General features: G+C 44.2%; 1 protein-coding gene and 2 long non-coding RNA genes across 27 annotated transcripts in view; 1 reads left to right on the top strand and 2 right to left on the bottom strand.

Annotated features, from left to right (window-relative positions):
- The window catches only part of LOC101787898 (uncharacterized), a 33,362-nt gene extending 27,768 nt beyond the window's left edge, over window positions 1-5,594 (top strand). For all 8 annotated transcript variants that reach the window (XR_010044581.1, XR_010044580.1, XR_010044582.1 and 5 more), the window contains 3 exons: window positions 1,451-1,644; window positions 2,054-2,212; window positions 2,796-5,594. This is a non-coding gene — a long non-coding RNA (uncharacterized LOC101787898). The remainder of the gene's footprint in view (window positions 1-1,450; window positions 1,645-2,053; window positions 2,213-2,795) is intronic.
- Window positions 29-1,617, bottom strand: LOC134474030 (uncharacterized). Its single transcript, XR_010044584.1, has 3 exons — window positions 1,525-1,617; window positions 648-820; window positions 29-176 (listed from the first exon to the last, which is right to left on the bottom strand). It is a non-coding gene; the product is annotated as an uncharacterized LOC134474030 (long non-coding RNA).
- Window positions 5,595-6,571: 977 nt separating the features above from the next.
- Window positions 6,572-20,724, bottom strand: part of Cd46 (CD46 molecule) — a 34,691-nt gene continuing 20,538 nt past the window's right edge. For 4 of the 18 annotated variants that reach the window (XR_010044342.1, XR_010044346.1, XR_010044347.1 and 1 more), the window contains 5 exons: window positions 19,122-19,163; window positions 18,145-18,220; window positions 17,505-17,540; window positions 16,679-16,739; window positions 8,185-8,302 (listed from right to left, as the gene is read on the bottom strand). Coding sequence is in view for 4 of the 18 variants with exons in the window: in XM_005005806.4 (XP_005005863.1) it covers window positions 8,206-8,302; window positions 16,679-16,739; window positions 17,505-17,540; window positions 19,122-19,163 (236 nt within the window). In the remaining 14 variants the exon portion in view is untranslated. 18 annotated transcript variants of the gene reach the window in all.

Below are 20,724 nucleotides of genomic sequence, written 5' to 3' on the forward strand. Positions count from 1 at the left end.
CTCTCCTCTCCTCTCCTCTCCTCTCCTCTCCTCTCCTCTCCTCTCCTCTCCTCTCCTCTCCTCTCCTCTCCTCTCCTCTCCTCTCCTCTCGTCTCCTCTTCTGTCTTCTCCTGTCCTGTTCTCTCCTCCTGCCGCCTCCTGCTCCCGTGTGCTCTGCAGACTGGCAGGCTGAGGTCCTGTAAGAGAACAGAGGGAGGCTGGCACAGCAGCAGAGGTGCAGCGCGCTCCCAGCTGGGTAGGCAGAGGGGAAGTGGAGAGAAAGCGGCCTTGTGGTTGGCTTTGGACCCAGCCCGCCTCTGCCTGGCCCGGCCTCCCTCCCACAGCTAGGGAAGTGGAACCACGTCACAGGGTGTGCCTGCTCCATGTGCTCTGCCAGGTGTGTGCCCAGGTACGGGGCGGAACTGCTCCTTGGAGGTCGCTAAGCCAGCCTGGCTTCCTGGCACCAGCCTGTGACCGTACTCCAGGGCTCTCTCCATCTGGCGGCTGCTGACCCTCCGTGGGGCTGCAGCAGAGCCCGGGCAGCAGGCCTGGGAATGCCGTGCCTGGTAGGACACTGTGTCTGTCTGTTGTCTACTGCTAAGCAGTGGAAGGTGGGGGACCAGTCTGCCTGGGGAGGGGGCATGCTGGGTTGTGGGGTTAGAGCTCACCTGAGGTTGAAGTTTCACTTCCAAGTCCACCGTCACGAACCCAAGCAGATGATTTGTGAGTGACGAGGGTGTGGCATCCGTGGTTTCTCTGTTGCCTGTGTTGGTCTGGCCCTGTGAGCCGTGGCGGGCTTTGTGTTTGTGTAGCAGCCCATAGGCATGCTCGCCTTTCCTGTCTTGGAAAGCACCGGCTTCCTTGAAATCTGCCCAAGTTGTGTCGTCCTCTTCTGCCAGAGCTGAGCCCTTCTGCAGGGCAGCGCAGGCCCTGTACTGCACTCTGCCCCTTCCCTCACTGCCGCCAGGCCGCTCTCCTGCAGAGCAGACCAGTGCATCCTCCCACCCAGAACCTCCATGGTGCACGCTGAGTCTAGGGGCTTTTGAGACCCAGGTTTTACTCAGTAGTGGGACAGGAAATCTAATTTGAAGTGCGGCTGCCTAAGAACATAGGCTTCTGTACTTCCAACCCACGGGAAGCCAGAACTGGTGCTGAGCCCATCTGGGAAACTGTGACTTCTGGTTTGCTACCTGACTAGGCCCCCAGGGATCTGTGCTATGCAGAGGATGCGACTCCCCTGGGAGGTGCGGGGCCTATGAAGTACAGTGGTCCTTGGGGACCGGGCCTTTCTTTTGGGACCTTCATCCACAGCCCCTGACATATCCCCTTCATTTTATCCCTTTCCTGGAGTTCTTGAACCATGGCTAGTTGGCAGAAGGCCCTTCCCTGACAGCTGAAGACCAAGCTTGCAGGACACCAGGCCTGGGCTGCAACCCAGGGAGGGCAAGCCAGCCGGCTTTTTGGTTCACAGGTCCAGTGTCTGCTGTCTGAGGCTGTCTCAGGGGAAGGCGCGCCCCTTTTTCCACAAACAGCACCCCTGCTCACCAAGATGCGTTCTCCTGGCCACCTGGAACCCTGAACCCTCGTTCCCGGAGGAAAGAAGATGGACGATTGGCTCAGCTTCCGGCTCCCTCCCCCACCCTGGCTGGAACTTGCATCAGTCACGTAAGTAGCTGTGACTCAGCACCCAGCGCTGGGTCAGGAGGGAGAAGCTGCTGCCTTGGCAGGAATCTTCCCACGTTCTGCATTTGAATGTACCCTCTGAGCTCAGCACAGGCGGGTGGGGAGCAGGGATGTGGTTCCTGGGGGTGACTAACTGGGTTCAGTGGGTTGGACTTTGGATTTTGTATGCGAGGAGCCCCCCTCTTTCGGGCTTTCCTTCCTTGTTATTTTTTGGGGTCCTATGCTGGACATAAGATTTTTAGGACTTTAAAAGACCGTATCATTTATAAGATGAAGAGAAGCTATCTTTGCAATCTTCATTGAGAACTGGTTGCCCATGAAGTGTGTTTCACCCTCAGCTGTGACTGGTTTGGCCTGCACGGCACTATTTTTTATGTGTCTGATTTTCTAGGTCTCTAGCATGCAGCTCATCCAGGTCCCTGCATCCTTACTGATGCTGCTGCCTGCTGTCCCTTGATCTGGATGGGCCCTCCAAGTCTCTGCATGGTGGTGACCAGTCTACCCCAGCCTCCCTTCTGCACCTGGAGATGGAGGGGCCCATTAAAGGCAAGTGGCAGGTCCTTGTGCTCTGAGTTTGGGGCAAGCAGGGCTTCTGATTCACTGCATGGGGCCTTTCCTCCACCCTTGGGTCACTGGCCTGGCGGAAGAGTCTCCTGGTGTGGTAGGAGAGCCTCAGAGACCATGTGACTCCCCAGACTTCTTTCCCACACAAAGCGCTCCTCAGGGCTCCTGTCTAGTCCACCTGGGTGGGTGGTTTTCTTTCCCAGGTGGCCTCAGCAAGCCCTTCCATGTAGCCAGTTTGCTAGGGCCCGTCAGGCTGAGGTAGGAGAGTCCCTTCACTCAGTGGACAGCCGAGTCCCCATCGGAGTGTTCTTAGACCAAGATGTACCTGGGCTCTGTGCCTAGGAGATGGAGCCCTTTATCAGATCACCTGGCTGCTTACAACTAGTGGGGAACCAGCTCTTGATTCACTTCCCATGTGACTAACAGGAGAATGAATCTCACTTCCTTCCGTTAGAAAAACTGAGACCCGAATGGGTCTTGCATTCATTAAGAACCTAAGGTCTACAGATTTGGGTGCTAAGTTGTTTTCCTCCCTTCCTTAAACGGTTCTGCATCTCTTCTTCAGGGAGCTCAGGGTGAAGCTGTGGAATCTTAAGACTGAGGATCCCAGACTCTGGAACCTATGCTCAGTTCCCGGGGGCAGTGGCTCCTCACTAGGTACAGCAGCTCTGCTGGAGCCTGGGTAGCACTGTGCCTCCTGGGTAGCAGGAGAAGCATTCATTCAGTGCCAAACAGAAGAGCAAACCAGACAGGTGGGTTCTGGGAGGAAGAACGACTCAGCCTGCTGGTAGTGGGTAGGCTTGGGAGGCTGAGACAGGAAGGGTGGCTGGGGTGGCAGCTAGTGGGTGCAGAGAGTCTCTCAGTGCAGGAGGGGCAGCAGGGGCGGGGTGGGGGAGGACCTTCCTGGACTCCTGCAGGACTCCTGCACAGGGACACACGAAGGGTGTTTGTGGGTAGTGAACAGTGGTGAGTAGAGTTGCTAAGGAAAAGAATTTGGCTAAAATGAAAAGCAGAGGAGCTGAGAATTACCCAGTGTAAATCTCATCCACCCCTCTCCTTTCAAAAGATTGGACATTCGGTGATCACTGTTACGTAATGCTTGCTTGTGATGTTAAAGCCCATGCTGTCCCCGTTTCCCCAGGCCTCAGGTTGGTTAGAGATGTCATTGCTCAGCACCTTGTGTGCAGACTGACTCCAGCTGGCCCCGCTGTGGCCAGTCCTGTGGTGGGCTGCCGTCCCTGCTGCTGATATGGAGTTGCCAGGGAGTTCATTGGCAGCACTTTCTCCATGCTGAGGGAGGGCTCCAGGGGCAGTAGAAGCCCAGGAGAGCAGATGTAAACCACCCCGGCCATCAGCCCCTTCACAGAACCCAAATCCCAAGCGCACTGCATTGCATAATCAGAATCATCCCACTCCCATGCAGAGAAATACTGCCTCCCTGCTACCCTCTACCTCCAGGTCTTGCTTAGAGCTAAGTGCGAGAGGAAAATGAGGTGAAAGTCGGCTAAGGACCTGGCAACAGTGGCAGGAAGGAGGGAACACAGACTTTGGACTTACTCCTGGGACCTGCTTTTATTAAGCATGTGACTGTGGACAGGTTTTTGTGTGTGTATGTGTCCTTATTAAAGATCACTTTCAATTTCTGCAGAAATTGGTAGAATACCTTCTTCATAGAACAGTTGTGAGAATTAAATAGCACAGTTCTTGTTCCATTTTTATTTCCTCCTTTTCCTATAGCAACACATACTTTGATGGCCATAAAAGAGCCATAAAAAAGGCAACCCTGTATCTAGAGGTCTGAAGCAGGGCTCAGGACTCTAAAACATTGCAGCTTCTATTGTTTCCTCTTTCTCTGGGTTGTGACATCAGAGGAAAAAGACATTTCTGTAACCTCCTCAAAAGGTGTTGTGAAAGAGGAAATCATTGATACACAGTTTGCAAATTATATTTTCAGGCAAATGAAAACAAAAATGTGTGTGTGAGCAGATTCCCTGCCTAACACACTGATGCAGAGGGCAGCTTTTTTAAAAATCACACTACAGGTGTATTCAGATACGCAGCTGAAGGGCCACCTCGAGTGCTGTGAGGCTGTGTGTGATGCAGCCCTCCACAGACAGGCGGGAGCCTACATCCTTCAGGGCCGGACTCCTGCATCCGGGTCCTCCTCCCATGCTGGGAAATGTTCTGTACATGTCGCGTGCTATGAATGGAAGCAGCAATGTACTTTATAATGGCATTGAATCTCATTTCATCCCGTGTCATGCTTTATAGTGACAGGTTGGGAAACTCAGCAGAGGAGATGCGTGTTGTGGCATTCAAGTGTGTGTGAAGTGTCCTCCATGGCTCTCAGGAGCTGCACTGTGGGGCTGTCCTCTGGGTCTTTCCAGGAGGTCATTCTGTAATTCCATAAGTGGAGCCCCAAGAAGATATTTCTCCTTAGGATGGAGGCCGAGTCTTCGACCGCAGCTCTGCGCTTTCTTCAGTGAGACCCTCTTCTTCTGGAAGCTGGTTTCACATGGTGGCTTAGATTTTTCGATCTTTGTATCTAGCACCATTTGAAATCAGTGTTTTAGGAGTAAGAATTGCAGCGGCACAAGGGAAGACTGCAAGGACTTGCTTCAAGAAGTCCTTCAGGGAGGGAAGACTGGCAGGGCACGAGGCACTCTTGGATGTAAAGGGTTTTGGAGCAGTGACCATGGGAGAGGTTTGTGTTTAAACAAACACAGCGGCCTGATGGGGCAGAAGTGGTCCCCTCCCCTTCCTGTGACCGGTGGAGGGCAGCGGAGGTGGCACTGTGTTCTGCTGAGTCTGGGGTGCTGTATCGGGTGTGGTTGTGGTGGGAAGTGGTGAGTGTCGTGTGTCCAGGGCCATAGCTGCCTGCTCTGGAGGGAGGACGCCGAAGTGTCTGCTGCCTGCTGACGCCTTTCCGCACCGAGGCACAGACGGGAGGACGCCCACCGCTGGCTCATCTCTTACACAGGCTGACCGATTTCTCCTGGTGTTCAGAGTCTGTTTTTGTCTAGCACCATTTGAAATCGGTTATGATGTAGGGGGAAAAGCAGCAGCCACCTCTAAGCTTTGCGCCGCATCCAAGCAGCTGCACCTGTGGTCTCCTGCAAGGTGGACCAGCAGAGGGTGAGGAAGGACTGAAATTTCCTCATGGAGGTCTTTAACTGCCCTTAGGTTATCGCAGAGGTAAGAGATAATTTACTGAGTTAAAAAAACCACAGTAGTTATAATTTGAACGATGTTCTCAGCGGCATCTTCGGAAATGTACCATACTACAGATGCTGTAAGCTGGTTACCGTTATCTTTGTTAAGAGTCTGTTCATGCATCCTGATTTTAATAAACGACGTACTGGATCCCATGTATCGTGGCTGTGTTTTTCGTCTGTTATTTTCCATGCATAATTCTAGGATGAGGAGAAGTTGGTCCTGAAAAGTAATTCACTGTGCCAGAGCTTACCTGCAGTTCCAGCAGACATTGAAAAATGAAGCTCGTGAAGACAAGAATGAGAGTCCCTGAGCTGGGAGAATGACAGAAGAGATTAGAGAAGAGCAGAAAATGGTGATGTGGGCTGAGGGAATGGGAAACTGTCCTTGGTTCCCAGAGAGCCGTGGATGCAGTGCCTCGTCAGAAAGTTCCGGAAACTTGTACCTAGCAGTGTTGTCATGTGGCTCTAAGGGAAGTGGCTAATTTCAGTTGCATTATAACAGATGGAGTTCTGCTTTTGGCTGTTAGTTTATATCAACTCTCAAAGATAGGGTGAGCCAGCTTTGTGAAGCTATTCAGAGATTCACCAGATCTGACTTACGAGGTACAGTCGAAGGACTCCTAGGAAAGGAAGATGGTCATCCCTTGATTGTGCTTTTTCAGGGGCGGCGCCTGGCTCTGAGCTGCCTGCAGGACAGTTACTCCTCACCGTGTGATTCACCTGGACACCGAGTGATGGCAGATCAGCCGCCTTTTCAAAGCCCACATCCCACCAGGCTCCCCCAGATGGCTGCCCTGCCCGGTGGGCTGGGGGTGGAAGGCAGATGAAACATTTGTTGGGAAGATTTCCCAGTGAATGTGATGCATTCTGCAGCTGCAGAGCTATTTCAGGCCACTGGGGGAAGAATACATGTTCTAATCCCTGGGATATGGTAGTGACAATAGTGAAGGACCAAAATTGTATTGTTTTATTCACTTCTCTGTTGATGCAGGTGTGGCAGCACCCCAGGTATGACAGCTTTGGATCTGCTCTTTTAGCTACACACAAATCTATTTTGATACACTTAGCATATCTCCAGTTCCAAATTTGTATTCAAATACAAATAAGACATGACTGTGCACCTCTGAAGCCCTGATTTTACTCCTTTATTGAGTGATATGAGATCTTTCTATAAAAGTTCAGCAGGTTACAAGGACGTGAAGTGTATCAGAGACGCCATTCAAATAGGATTATTTTGTCTCTGTCCCTAAAGTTGCCCTTGTGAGGTGGTTTTTCATAATAAATTAGTGGTTAGTGCAGAGTGTTCCTGGTGACACCGCCTTGAAGCAGGTTAGTGAGGCTGTGTTAAACTGAGGTCAAAATGCCTCATTGGAGCACCCCCAAAGATTTGCTATTGTCAGCAAAGTAGGAAAAAAGAACCCGTGAGCCTTGTGCAGCTTGTACTAGCAGGTAGTTCCCATGTGTAGCAGTAAACACGGATGAGTCCTTAAGAAGTAAGTAACAAGTCAGATCTTTGACCAGTTTGGGGCAGCATACAGGGCAGACTTCGGCATAAGACACTGGCCCAGGTCTTCATTTTGGGAGCTGGTGTATCATTGTAGGATTACCTAACAGATTAGGATAACTGCACTTTGGGAAGCTAATAGTTTTCCTTGAATGCAAGAAAATTATTTTTTGGACTAATCCAGTAACGTACTACCTGAGCTTCTTGCACCCAAACAGCCTTCTAGCAAGGGACTTTTGGGTCCCAACCCTATAGGTTCTGGTTTGGCTGGTTTTCGAATGGGCCTGAACACTGCTTCTTGCTTTTTAACGTTTCCCAGGTGATTCTAACCTGCAGCCAGGGTTGAGGGTCATTTCCCCCTTGACTTCGTGGAAATCTGTTTCTAAAAGATTTTACTACACAGAAGGTAGTCTGAGGGTGTATATTCCTCTCCCGAGGCCACTGGAACAAAGCACAAGAAACCTTTTGTCTTAACATACATGTTCTTCAACATAAGTCTCAAGTTACTTTCACTGGGCTGGAACCACAAACTCTTCAGAAGTGTGAGGAGGTGGCAGGGTTTATTTTTTAGCACCTTGAACTTCATTCTTTGGACTGAGCCTTTTCTTCCATTTTCCAAGCCATCGCTGTCACCCCTTCGGTGTCACGTCATCTGACCCATCAGTTCTCTCTGGCATTCTCTTCTAAGCAATCTTGTGATTATATTCAGTTCATTACCTGGATCATCTCCCCATTTCAGAATCTTTAATCCTCAAAACCCTTTTGCTGTATCAAGTCACATTCGCAGGTTCTGTGTATTAGGCTTTCTTTGGAGACCACTGCATAGCAATTGCTGGAAATGCAATAGAAATGCAGAACACTCCCCCCCCCCAATCAGGATTTAGTGATTTAGTGAGTCAGCATGTGCTTTTTAACAAAGCCATGGTGTGACTCACCTGGATACCAACATTTGCAAAGCCTGATGCCATGGGATCCACCTCAAATACAGATCTGAGGAGTTCTTTCTCAGGAGCTCTTGAGCTAGAGTTAGGTGGTAATGGGATAACATTTCCAGCCCTGAGTGTAAGTGCCCATCTGAGCCTCAGTCCCTGGGCTCCTCATGAAGCGACAGACCTGAGCAGCAGGTGGCACGAGGGCTGGTTTCCAGGAGGCTGGCACAGAGTTTGCTGTAGTGACTTAACAGTAGTACTGTAGTATAGTTCCTGAAAGCGACGGAAGGGAGCTAGACATCAGCTTAAGTGGCTTCTACCATCAGTTTTATTACCTCTTCATAGGATTTTGCACAGTGCTGGGCATCAAGATGGGCGCGTTCACCATGTGATCGCTTATTTGGATGGCTGGCATTACCTTCTCCGGGCTGTGAGAAGAAAGAAGGAAGAAGAAAAAGTCATTTTATTGATCACAGGACCCTTCCCTTATATTATGTTCACCCTGTTTTTATTTTTTGGTATTTGGGGGTGACTTCAACCCAGGGCCTTTGCATCAAGTGACATTTCAAGCGTTGATCTTCCCCAGTTGCTACATCCCCAAGGTTGGGCTGAACTGCCTCCGCCTCCCAGAATGCTGGAATTAGAGGCAGGTGCTGCCGCACCCAGCAGTGTTCCCCTATATTTAAGCATCAAGGGGAAGAGTTTAGCTCTTTTTAAAAACTTTTTTAAGAAGCAGAAGAAGAGGGCTAGTTTTATACTGGATCCAAAATGAACTTAGAAATGGCTCCTGGAATCACAGCACTGAGAACTCTAAAAGTGTGGAGGGATTGTCCAATCCCCCAACTGTCCACCGGAGGGCAGCAGTGCCACGCTCTACAAAGGCTAACCTTCCTCCATGTCCCTTTTTCTGAGAGCCTGGACATTCTTAGAGCAACATAGTTTAGGAAGTAGTTTAGGAACATAGTGCAGTCAATTCCACAGCAATCCTAGGAGTCAGTAGACGTTGCTAAATCCTTAAATACAAGTATGAAAATTCTTAAAATACACAAAAAACTTCATTCTTGGTTAAAATGTTAGCTGCTGCCTGACAATACCCCATACTGTCCTGTACCCTTAAGCCTGAAAAATCTACTTTAAGATGTCAATTTAAATTCCTTCCAATCCCAGGTCTTTTCCGCATTCTAGCAAAAGACCCTGTCAATTACCTTAAAAGCATTCCCTCGACTTTTTGGCAATTGAAAAGGAAAAAAAAAAAGTCTCAAGGTCAAATAACATTTTCTAAAATGATTTCCTTGTTCATATTTAATATAGTTGCCGTCCAACCTTGATATTAAAAAGGTTTCTTCTGTAGTTTTAAAGCACATTTAGTTAGCAAGACCTCCACTCTTTAAAATTTTCTCATTTGACAGGTAGAATTAAACTATGATTTTTTTTTTGGTGGAGGGGAGTAGAAGCCTTTCCCTTCCTCCCTCTTTAAGTTTATTTGAAGAAACTGACCATTGTGCATGAGAATTTCTAATGCGGAGATTCTCAACTTCAGCTGTACAGTGCAGCCACCTGGGACACACAGCCTGATGACTGGGCCACATCCCAGATCAGTTAGTTAGCTGTGTACCCTTGCGTGCAGACCCAGGTGTCAGTAAAATTCCCCAGTGGCTGCAGTGCACAGCGATGGCTGAGGAACACAGGGCCTCATCTGATAGCCTCAGCAGTCTGATTCCAGTCTGCAAAGACAGCCAGAATGATGTTTTGTGTGAACAAACCCACATCCCATTAGTTACACAAATCAGACTTTATGCTTTCATTGTTGGGACTTTTTTTTTTTTTAATTTTGCACTGTATGTGTTTATGAGACGCAGATGGGCCAGCTTTTGTTAGATACTTCAACTTAGCTAACTCGTGATTAGGTTATAGTCCTGTAGTCTGGTGAGCAGCCAGGTGAAGCGGCAGGCACCTGGTCCTATCTGAGATGATCCTTGGAAGATGCACAATTCTAGAGAAGATAAAAGGTATTTCAAGCAACAGGGACTGGGAATATAGCAGAAAGCATGGGGCAGATGGTTTAGCTTGACCAAGAGAAGGCTATTTGAAGAAATTTAGCAGAAAGAAAGGCTTGGGAAGAAAGGGTTTCATTGTAGAAGGTCAAGTTCACGTGAGGAATTTTAGACCCCACCCTGCAGATGAGGGATCACTCAACAGGAAAGAGGCTGCCAGACGGGGCAGGGAACCCCTGGGCACACAAAGGCCAGGTTGCCAGGACCAGGAGTGGTGGGAATGGTGGGGTGAGAGAGGGCTCTCATTAGAAACAGATTCTGACTTGGGATAAACACAGTATCTGCACAAGTGTATTCAGTCAAATGAAGCCTCTCCACACAATTTTAAGTTTTACAAATTACCTGACAAAAAAGAATATATATATTTACACATAAATTGCAAATTTAAATATTAAACTGAAAACACTAAATATGAAGCAGAAACATAAATTTAAATTTATTTTAATCATAAAAATATTTAAATTGAAAATAGTTCATTAGGCTTAAAAAATTAGGTACAACCATTCCTGCTGAATAATTGCTACATTCTTGAGAGATAGTGAAAATGGATATGCACTTTAACTCTTAATTCAGAATTTCTCTTTATTTCTGCTTAAAGATTACTTCCCTAAATATCCAACCACAGGTTTCAAAGGGAGGTCACCTGCTGAGCCTGGGATGTGGGCCAGGGTAGGGGGAGCTCTGCTAGAACCCACAGTAAACAGATGAAGTCCCTTCTCTGAAAAGTGTGACTTGATTTATGCTCTGCCTCTTAAGAGTCAGGTGAGGTATGCAAGAGACTCCCTTAGCGCATGGACTGAGGTTTGACATTGCTTGAGTTACATGATGAATTTATTCGCCACAAAACATGTTTAAGGGAAGACATTTCTGTGTAAGGAGAGAAAGCACAAAGTAGCCAGAACTTGGAGTGCATTATTGAACAGACAGACCTCTCTTTAAGAAAACTGTAAGGGTACAGAGTTTACCTGGTACCGTACACTGCCACTCTTGCTGTGGATGGTAGAGTCCTCTAATTTCTTACTCATGTATGTAACTCGTTCTGGTATCTCACTGACTTCTAATTCTAGCTGACTGATGCTACCAAGAAAAAGTAAAAATGCATGTCATACATGCACTTTCTAGCTTCCTTAGATCACCAGAAGAGTTACCAATAAATGGTTTACCTTACTGAAGTTTAGCTAAAGCGAGTGTGGTGGTGCATGCCTGTAATCCCAGCACTCGAGAGGCTGAGGCAGGAAGATCATTACAAGTTTGGGACCAGACTGCACTACAAAGTGAGCTCACAGCCAGCCCGAACTGCACAGTGAGACCCTGTCTCCAAAAGACAAAACTAATGTTTAGATAACTTTCCAGGAATATCATTGGTTGAGGTGGTGAAATGTGTCCACATTCCCAGTTTTCTACGCTCTTGTTTTCAGTGAACAGGTGCTGTGGGAGTCATACACGTTTGTAAAGGCTTTAACAATGATACAGAAAATGGGTATTAACACTGCTGAAAGGCAGCGTCTTAAGGTGTGGCATTATAAAGATGTCAGCATCACTTTCTTTATAAAGGAAATTAATTTCATTGCGAACGGCTGTATGTTTTTCCAAAGAAGCCACATTTTATAAAATACATGACTTCCTCTCCTGAAGACCGTTAGCGACACTGGTAGACCTGCCCTTAGGTGGAGGCACTGGGGGGGGGGCAGGCACCACTCTCTCTCTCTCTCTCTCTCTCTCACACACACACACACACACACACACACACACACACACACGCGCGGATGGGGCTGCGTGCACACTGCAGGAACTTCCGTCTGGATCCTGACATTGAGAAAAGAAAGGGCCCATGGCTTTAGCAGAACCCAAGGACAAACTCAGGCCCGGCTGGTGGAAAGCAGGCAGTTTACCCTGCTGGAATAGTCGGGTATATTGAACCCGGACCTGTTCTTTCCTGCAAGGCAAAGAATAGCAGTGACATCAGAGATAAATAGAAGTAAGTACAGAAGTTAAATCCCAGAAGGCTTTTCAGAAAGAAAATAGAGCTTTACTTTTGCAGGGTTAGGCATGAGACCCATGGACTTCACAGCTAGGCAAGTGCTCGACCACTGAGCCACACCTCTCGCTCAAAAGAAGACTAACAAAAATCTCCTTATATAAAAAACCCCAAACTAGAATCAAATGATTAAGATAATTTTAAAGGTTCAAAAATCCTGCTTTAACAACCCTTCTTTTATCTCTACATTACACTTTTAATCCCTCCCCAAACAAACAAAGCACCAGCACATGCAGTATTCAGTATTCCCTCACTTTGATTTAGGGTCAGCAGGGGAGACTGGGGAGAGAAGCCTTGCCTTACTGTCATGCATTTGAGTGGGCAGCTCTGAAATGAACCCTGAAAAAGCTGGGGATCTCACTAGCACCACGACACTGTGATTCCTTTATCTCCGTGTCAATATCTTGCATTCTCTGGAGTAGCTCAAGTTTACACCACACTCTCTTAACAGTAGGCATTTCTGTAAAGTCTGATCGCACTGAGTGCTGCCTGATGAATTTACCTACTGACGTTTTCTAGAGGCCACATTGAAAACAGGCAGAATTAATATTACTTAACCTTGGCTGGGTATAAAATATGGGGCATACATTTGGACAAGCATTTTACACTCTTTTCTGTCTTATGGTGTGGACATTGTGTGTACTTTACACTGCCAGCCTTCTTAAGAGGCAGTGGTGGCTGTCCATGCAGCTCTGGCCCTTCTTCAGCTGACAGTATACAAGTAAATTTAGTACTGGAAGTTAAACACAGAACCTTGTGCAAGCTAGGCAAGTGCTCCACTACCGAGCTACTTCCCCAACCTTATTGTATCTTACTGAGACCAGGTCTCGCCAAGTTTCCCGAGGTGGTCTCTATCTTGAAATCCTCCTGCCTCAGCCCTCTGCATAGCTGGAATTATAGGTGTGCACCACAGTGCCCAATGTTACAGCAATTTCTTAAGGAATGCTGGTGAGTGACTGCATAGTTTGGCCTGACGCTAGATTCTTCAAGACGGTTATATTTTTCATTGCTCTTTTTTCTGTAGCAGTAGAATCCTTTACATAGAATTTTTGAAAGTTGAGGAAGATAAAAAATATTAACATAAATATATTTGATGGATCAATATAGCTGCTTTGAAGACAATAAAAATTTGAAAGTTAACTACTACCTACAGCTATACTGTGTCACTTTCCGCTTTCATTAAATTATCTTCAAATGTTCAGATACCCTGAAGCTTAGGGAGTCTGGAAACTACTTTACTCATTGGCTTTAGCCTCTATTTTTCCTGAGACTGAGGCACAGAAGGCTGATTGCTGGTTCTAGTGGGTGGGTGTTGTCTTCTACTTTGCCTCTGTGCTCAAAAACACAATCTTGATTTTACTGAGAAATGTATTTCCAAATGACCTTTGTAGATCCCACTCCTGAACTCTGCATTTATGTTCTACAATAGGGTCTTGCATAAAAGGCACGGATTTTCCCAGCCACATAGACACCCTTCCAGCACAGGTGGGGGACAAGCACTTGGAATTAATTTCAGTTAGAGACAGGAGGTGATGGGACCAACCAAAGGGTTCAGGGCAAAACAATCCACTACTCCTCAAAATCTGGGTGTTTTTCTAATTTTTGTTAATATGCCAAAAATACTATGGTCCAGAGAAGCATAAATATCTTTCGAGTTATTTGCAGATTCTAATAGAATACATTCACACAGTTAAATAAAATATATTTTGGTTTCTATAAAAGGACATTTATCCTCCCTTTGAAATTAAATTGATTGGTTTTGTTGATTATGTCCCACTGAGCACAAAAATTCCCTTTTGGATTCAGAGCTGGAGGCAACTGGACAGTCTGCTACAAGGATGAAGAACAATGCTGTATTAAGCCTGTGTCAAAGCAAATCCTGCCACTGCATGTTAGATAAGTATTCAAAGAGTAATGGTCTAAGAAACATCAATAATTCTGCAAAAAGAATCGGGATCTAAGCTTCCTCTTTGATCTGTACTGTCAACCTCTCTAGGTTCATGCTACTGATATCTAAATACCCCAAATATTTTTCAAAACAAAGGACATTGTGACAGAGAAACACACAGAAAGCAGATACCTTTTTAATGATAAGGCAGACTTTTCTCTTATCTCTTTTTAGAGAGAAGTAAATTTTACTTCTTTGTAGCTGTCATCAGAATTATGCTGGACAGAGGAATGGAAAAGGACTGAGTAAGATAGAGACATCAAGCCAAAAAGAAGCAGGAGTTGTGTCACATGTGGGATCAATTAGTGATAGAAAAAAGCTGAGCATTAGGTCCATAACTTATCCTATTCTCATTTGGGGATCTGACACATGAATCTGGTACAGTGAGCTACTTTGAAGTCTTACAGATGAATAGGTTCTAAATTTCTATCTAGTATGCTTACCCTTGAAACTATTTTGCACGAAGCAAATACTGTTACAATTCTTTCAAAGAGTAACACTGTGTGAGAAGAAGTGGTCCAGGTCTCCAGCACTCTCAGTTTTAGGGAAATCCAGGATTAATTAAATCTGTCATCCTGTCTTAAAAATCAATTATATGATAAATCATTTTTTAAAGATTCACCTTGATATTTTGCATCAAGTATAGTTTCTTCCTGTGGCACTTTGTTTTTCAACTTGAAGGAAAGTTCTTGGAAAATGTATTACAACATTCCCCTCCCATTTTGAAATGGTTCTCATTTCATTACTATGCTTCCTAAACCAATTGTACAATCTTTTGTGACATATTATTTGTGTTTCAAAATTTAGAAAGATTCATTAGATGCTAACAAATAATTGAAAGCTAATTAGAAAAAATGCTTTGATCCAACAGTTTTTTGCCCCAAGTCATCACAACTTCTGGTCTTAATTTTTAAGCTGTGTCTAAATAAATGTTTCACCGAGTGAAACAAACATTTAGGCAGATACTTTACAACTGATAAAGTAATTGAGTCATTAAATATTAATATCACATTAAAAGTAGGTTGAGAGTATATTAAATAGCAAATATCATTAAATAGAAAAATTTTATTTTGTTACAGATAACTGAAAATAGGTTTGATGTAAATAATTTTCATAACTTTAACAACTCTCACTTATTCCAGAGTGATTTAACAGGAGTAAAGAAAATAATGCATTTGTGAAAAAATTTCACGAGTGAAAAAACCTGTAAACATGAAGTGGGTGTGGTTCAGAGCTGCACAGATTTGCAAGATGGCATTTAAGCAGTAACAAGGCATAAGCTGTGACTGTCAACCCAAGATAAGACAGAATTAGTTCAAAAAGGCAACGGAGAGATGAGAAAGGTGCACATGGGTGGGGCCTGCTTTAGACCAGGGGGAGCCTGTCCTACCTGTAATGAGCTGAGCGCTAAGAAACAGGAAGCCAGCAGCATGCATAACCTTCCGGCCACTGCTCATCAAATAAGTACTGTTGGGTGCTCTTTAAAATGACTGCTGACCTTATTTTTGTACTTTGAGATAGAGGCTATAGAAAGGTAACTGTCCCTAAATCATCTTAAGTACCAGTTTACATCAGGTCTGTTTTGTACCAGGCTATCACAGCCATTTGATAGGATTTATGCCCGTTATCCTGCTTCCTGTTCATAGAGAAGCGATACGTTTTGTTGTCTCATAAAGAAGTTTCTAAAGCCATGTGATAATATGAAATATGGATTTGGCCTTTATCCCTGTTTCCTGCCTTATAACTATCAAAACCCCTGGGAACATCAATGCAATGTCCCTTGGTTTGACCTGATTTGATGGCTGGCACCCTAGGTAGCTTCTTTTGGGGGCTGCTCACAGACACACCACACAGGATCAGAGGCTGTGACTTTCGTCTCACCTCCACTGGGAGTGAAGTTGACTGTGGGGCCCACAGTCTGATTCTGATCAGTTCTGCCTAGGTTGTGAACTAACATTATGGTCCCATCGATGACAGTGATAGCCTGGCTGGTCAAGCTTTAGTCTGAGCAATCCAGGATCACCCGTGGGTGTGCATCAGATATGCAGAATCCCTGGCCCTGCCCCAGGCCCAGCCATGTGCAGGTCATTCAAGCACAGAGACAATCAGAGAAGCACTGCTCTAGACTCTGAGGAAGAAAGGCAAACTGTGCCTCCCTAGAGGACTTAGAGGACTAGACCTCAAAACAGTCCAGGATTCACGAAGGAATTTAAACTCCCCCCCTACAGAAATTGTTCATCTAACAGCGCTGAAGAACTCTGCACAGGTCCCTCACATGCTGTTAAAAGTAGCTGGAAATATTTCAGCAGAGAATTGAGGACACACCACTGCAGGAATACTTGGAAAGAGACTGCCCATGCCAAATGCAAGCTTGAGCTGCACAAAAGTGCATGGATTCGTGAAAGGGGAAGAAAATGCTCCAAAGGCAAGAACAACTGGGACAGGGGGAAGGGGAAACGAGGAAGGGGAAAATGTATGCATGCATATCCAAAGATAGCTGTGCCACTCATTCTGTTAGTTCATTGGAAGGAACAGTCAGGGCTTGTATTCTTTGATCAATCTTGCATCCCTCTATCTGATAATCTGAGCAACAATTTTGAAGATAACAACATGCAATATAATAACCATCATTAATTTCCTATCATCTTGTATTGTTTGAAATTCTGTATTGTTTTTATTGGTTTTAACTCTAAAATAAAGCTTTAAAAAAGCATGTGGAGGATAAGAAGGACTAATAAGCTAGAAGAAATGTGCTTGTATTTACCTTTTCTTCTTGCGTTCAAAGAATCTGCACGCACAAAGGAGTATCAGAGCCAATCCGACAACTGTGGAAAAATGAGATAAACAGTGTGTGACTCGAAAAATGAGTAACTGAGACTCAGAATCTAAGCAGGAGAAACATAAGTGTTAGGAAATGGTATTTTATTGAAGTATCTCTATATTCCATCTGGATTCTTCATTATCTAAATCCAATTCCCTGCAATCATGAAGTAGTAAGTCAGAGACTTACGTACCAGCTTGATTTAGAAAATTACCAAAAGCACATTTGAGAAGCAAACACTGTTCACATCATCTTAAGAAAGTATTTAGGCCTCTTTTTAAGTGTATATATATACACACACATATATATACAGAAAAATATAAAATCAGCAAAAGCTAAAGGTACTACATAAAAGACAAGATTTTCTAGGTTGGTTTACCATCTTTTTTTTTTTTTTGTCTTGTTGAGACAGGGTCTCACTATGCAGTTCAGGCTGGTCTTAAGCTCACTTAAGCCCAGGCTGCTCTTGAACTTTGAACTTGCAATGATCCTTCTGCCTCAGCCTCCCATGTACTGGATGACAGGCATGTGCCAACATGCCCAGCTACTACATTTTCTTTGTGCAGTACTGAGCGTTGAACTCAGGGCCTTCCCCAGCCCTTTTTCATTTTTCTAATTTGAGACAGAGTTTCACTAAATTACTAACTTGCCTAGACAGGCCTCAATCTAGATTGGTCTACTTAATCTCAACCTATAAAAATTATAGAATTGAAAATGTATATTATCAAGTGTACTTTTTTGCAGTGATAGTCAAAATTTCGATATTTACCTGCAATAAGAATAAGCAGAATAATGATCCATAAATCTAGAAAATGTGAAAACAGAAGACATTGAGTGAGGATAGATCTAGATGATTTAGCTCAGATCATCTAAACATTAGAGCAGAATGAAGGGTTAGTGTCAGCATTATTGCTATTGCTTCGAGGTGATTTTGTTTTTGTTCACTGTGTAGTCTAGATAGGCCTCAGACTTGCAGGAGCCCTCCTGCCTCGGCGTTTCTGAGTGTTGGTGTTAGAGGCATGTGCCACCATGTTTGGCTGCTAAGTCACTGAACCCTTCTAACCCAGTTTCCAGGATTTGAGTCCAATTTGTGAAAATATTTAATTGAAACTTCATTCTTCTGTGTTTGGTCCTATATTTACCCCCTTAGGTTATTTTGGAAAGGTTACTGGAACAATTAGCACTCATTAGATTAGAGGAAATCTTTGGATTTTGACCTTTTACTGGGTTGCCAGTAGGGCGCAAGAAGGAGTCCAGGGTGCTGGGTAGGAGTGGTGTGCTGTGCGATCCCGGGTGACCACCAAGAACCTCTGCCGTGTTGCTAAGCTATGGTGTCAGTACGTTAGGGGCACAAGCTGCACCTGTACTTGGGGCATCTTCAGTTTATACCAGGGCTCATCAGCACGCACCCTAAGGCAAGGAGCAAACCTGGAGTTGGTGCTGTGTCCACAAAGTTCCAATTTCATGGATCCAATCAACTGTAGACTGAAAATATTTGGGGAATAAATTGTGTCTTTACTAAACGTGTACAGACTTTGTTTTCTTGTCGCTGTTCCCTAAACAACAGAGCATGACGATTCTGTCAAAGCATTTCCACTGAATTAAGTATTACGAGGGATCTCGAGATGACAGCATGCAGGAGGAGGTGACAGGGGGACGTGGAAATATCGTGCCATTTTATATGAGAGACTTGAGCATCCCAGTTTTGGTGTTTGGGGGAATCCTGGAACCAGTCCCCGAGTACACCGAAAGACAGCCTACTAAAAATGAGCCCAACATGATTTTTATGAAAAGATTGATTATTGCTAAACTAGTCCAATAATGAAAATAGATTTTTGTCTTCTTTTCCACTTCATGTAATCTTTATATTTCATTGAACTTTAACTGTCATGACCTTAGTTCATTTTATTTAACATAATGTGAACTGTGTAAAGCTAAAGTACGTTATATAAACATAGTGTGGCCCGTTATTAACCCAACCTGTAGTGCTTTAAAGTTGGTGCACACAAGACAATGAGTAAGAAAAAATCTAGCTACAAATTGCCATTACAAAATAACAGTAATGTAGGAAACAAGTTGCATTTTATATACTTTAACCCACATGTGACAAGAGCATTTCAGAAAGTGACTTCACCCCACTTGGTTCCCTTTGCTAAGGTACAGTTATAAAACTGTATTTACTGACATGTATCTATACCTGCCATCACTTATATTTTTCATAGAATCAACACAATCAAAGTAACCATAAGTGTTAATTAACAAAAATTATGTCACATTGCTTTTTTACTTAACTGCCAGTATATATGGAATATGGAATATATAATATTTCTGTATAGACTGTGTGATCTCATAATGCAGAGTTAGTTTTAAAAATCAAAATACTAACTTAATTCTTGGTCAAATATTCCTTCTCTGGGGTTGGGATATCCTAGGGGAAAAAAAGAGAAGGAAATTGATTAAGTAAAACAAAACAAAAGAATAAATAAAGCTTAAAATTCTTTAAATCGATACACTGATTTTTTTCACCTTGTACAAAATCCTTTAAAATTTCATTTTCCCTATAAACTGTGTCACTATTTAAGTAGTATCACAAAGTTTTAAAAATTTATATTCAATATTACTAGCTTTCTTCTTCCTGCCCTGTCCATTAACATACCCTTCAGTAACATGGCAGTTAGCATACAAATTTTCCTTTAATATAATCTCAGAAACAGTCTTTGTATTTAGTGATCCTAGACTAAAGATAGAATAGGGCTCAGTAAATGCTTTAGCAGTCAGTGTGGAATGGGAGGAGACCTTTCCAGCGTGAGACCATACAAGAACAAGCCACAGCCAGCATCACATTCTGTGCTGTCCCCGTTAGCCTCCCTTCTAAGATCAGGGGCAGGCTGGAAACCCGTGTTTGCCAATTCTATGCCACACAGTGTTGGAAGTTCTAGCCAGCAGCTAGGTAAGAAATTACTTCTTCCTTTCCAAATGGAAACTATCTCTGTTTACATATTGTAGGATCTTTTACGTAGAAAGCCTTAGGAATTCCACATACACCACACACTCAAAACGAAAAGGGAATTCAGCAAGATTGCAGGATATCAAATCAATACACAAAAATCAGGTATGTTTCTGCACACTAAAATAAAAGATCCAAAATGGGAATTAAGAACACAATTTCACTTAAAACAGCACCAAAAAGAACAGAATACTGAGGAATGAGCTTAACCTAGAAGGCAAAACTTGTACACTAAACGCTACAAAACTGCTGCAAAACGTGAAATGCAAAGACATTCTGTTTGCACGAACTGAAAGACATTATTTTTAAGCTACCAATAAACACAAAGCAATCTGCAAATTTATATTGAAACCCCTATCAAACTCCTTTGATGCTTTCTGCAGAAACATCAAGGTTTATCCTAAAGCTACACACAAGCAAAGTTGACAGAACTCTCACATTGGTTGGTTTCAAAACTTAACTACAAAACTACAGTCATCCAAAGGGAGTGACACTGTATAAGGGGCAAGAAATCTGGAACACAACCTCATCATATTTTATTAAATCATTCTCAAAAGGGCTCAGAAGAGTCAAGGAAAGGGTAGTGTTGGGAAATCTGGATATCCACAGGCAAAGGAAAGAGGTTGGGCACTTCATGTACAAAAACTAACTCAAAATGGTTAACCTACTTATAAGATCCAAAAGTATAAAAGACAGCAGAAAAATGCTTCATGAAACTGGATCCAGCAGTGATTTCAGGATGTGGCGCAAGCAATGATGACATCAAGATGGCCAAAAGAACTCCAACGGAATTAAAAGTTTTTGGACACCAGTGGATATTAACAGAATGAAAAGACAATGCCCAGGGGAGGCAATATTTGCTAGTCCTATATTTGAGAGTGAAAAGGAATTTAAAATTTTAAATCAAAGTCTGCCAAGAAAGCCAGTCAAGACCAAGCAGACAAGTCCGGACCAATCTGACAGTAAAACATTCCTTCCTTTG

The sequence above is a fragment of the Cavia porcellus genome, unplaced genomic scaffold (genome assembly GCF_034190915.1).
Source record: "Cavia porcellus strain 051 isolate PalLab524CR breed Dunkin Hartley unplaced genomic scaffold, mCavPor4.1 scaffold_29, whole genome shotgun sequence".
Taxonomy (NCBI): domain Eukaryota; kingdom Metazoa; phylum Chordata; class Mammalia; order Rodentia; family Caviidae; genus Cavia; species Cavia porcellus.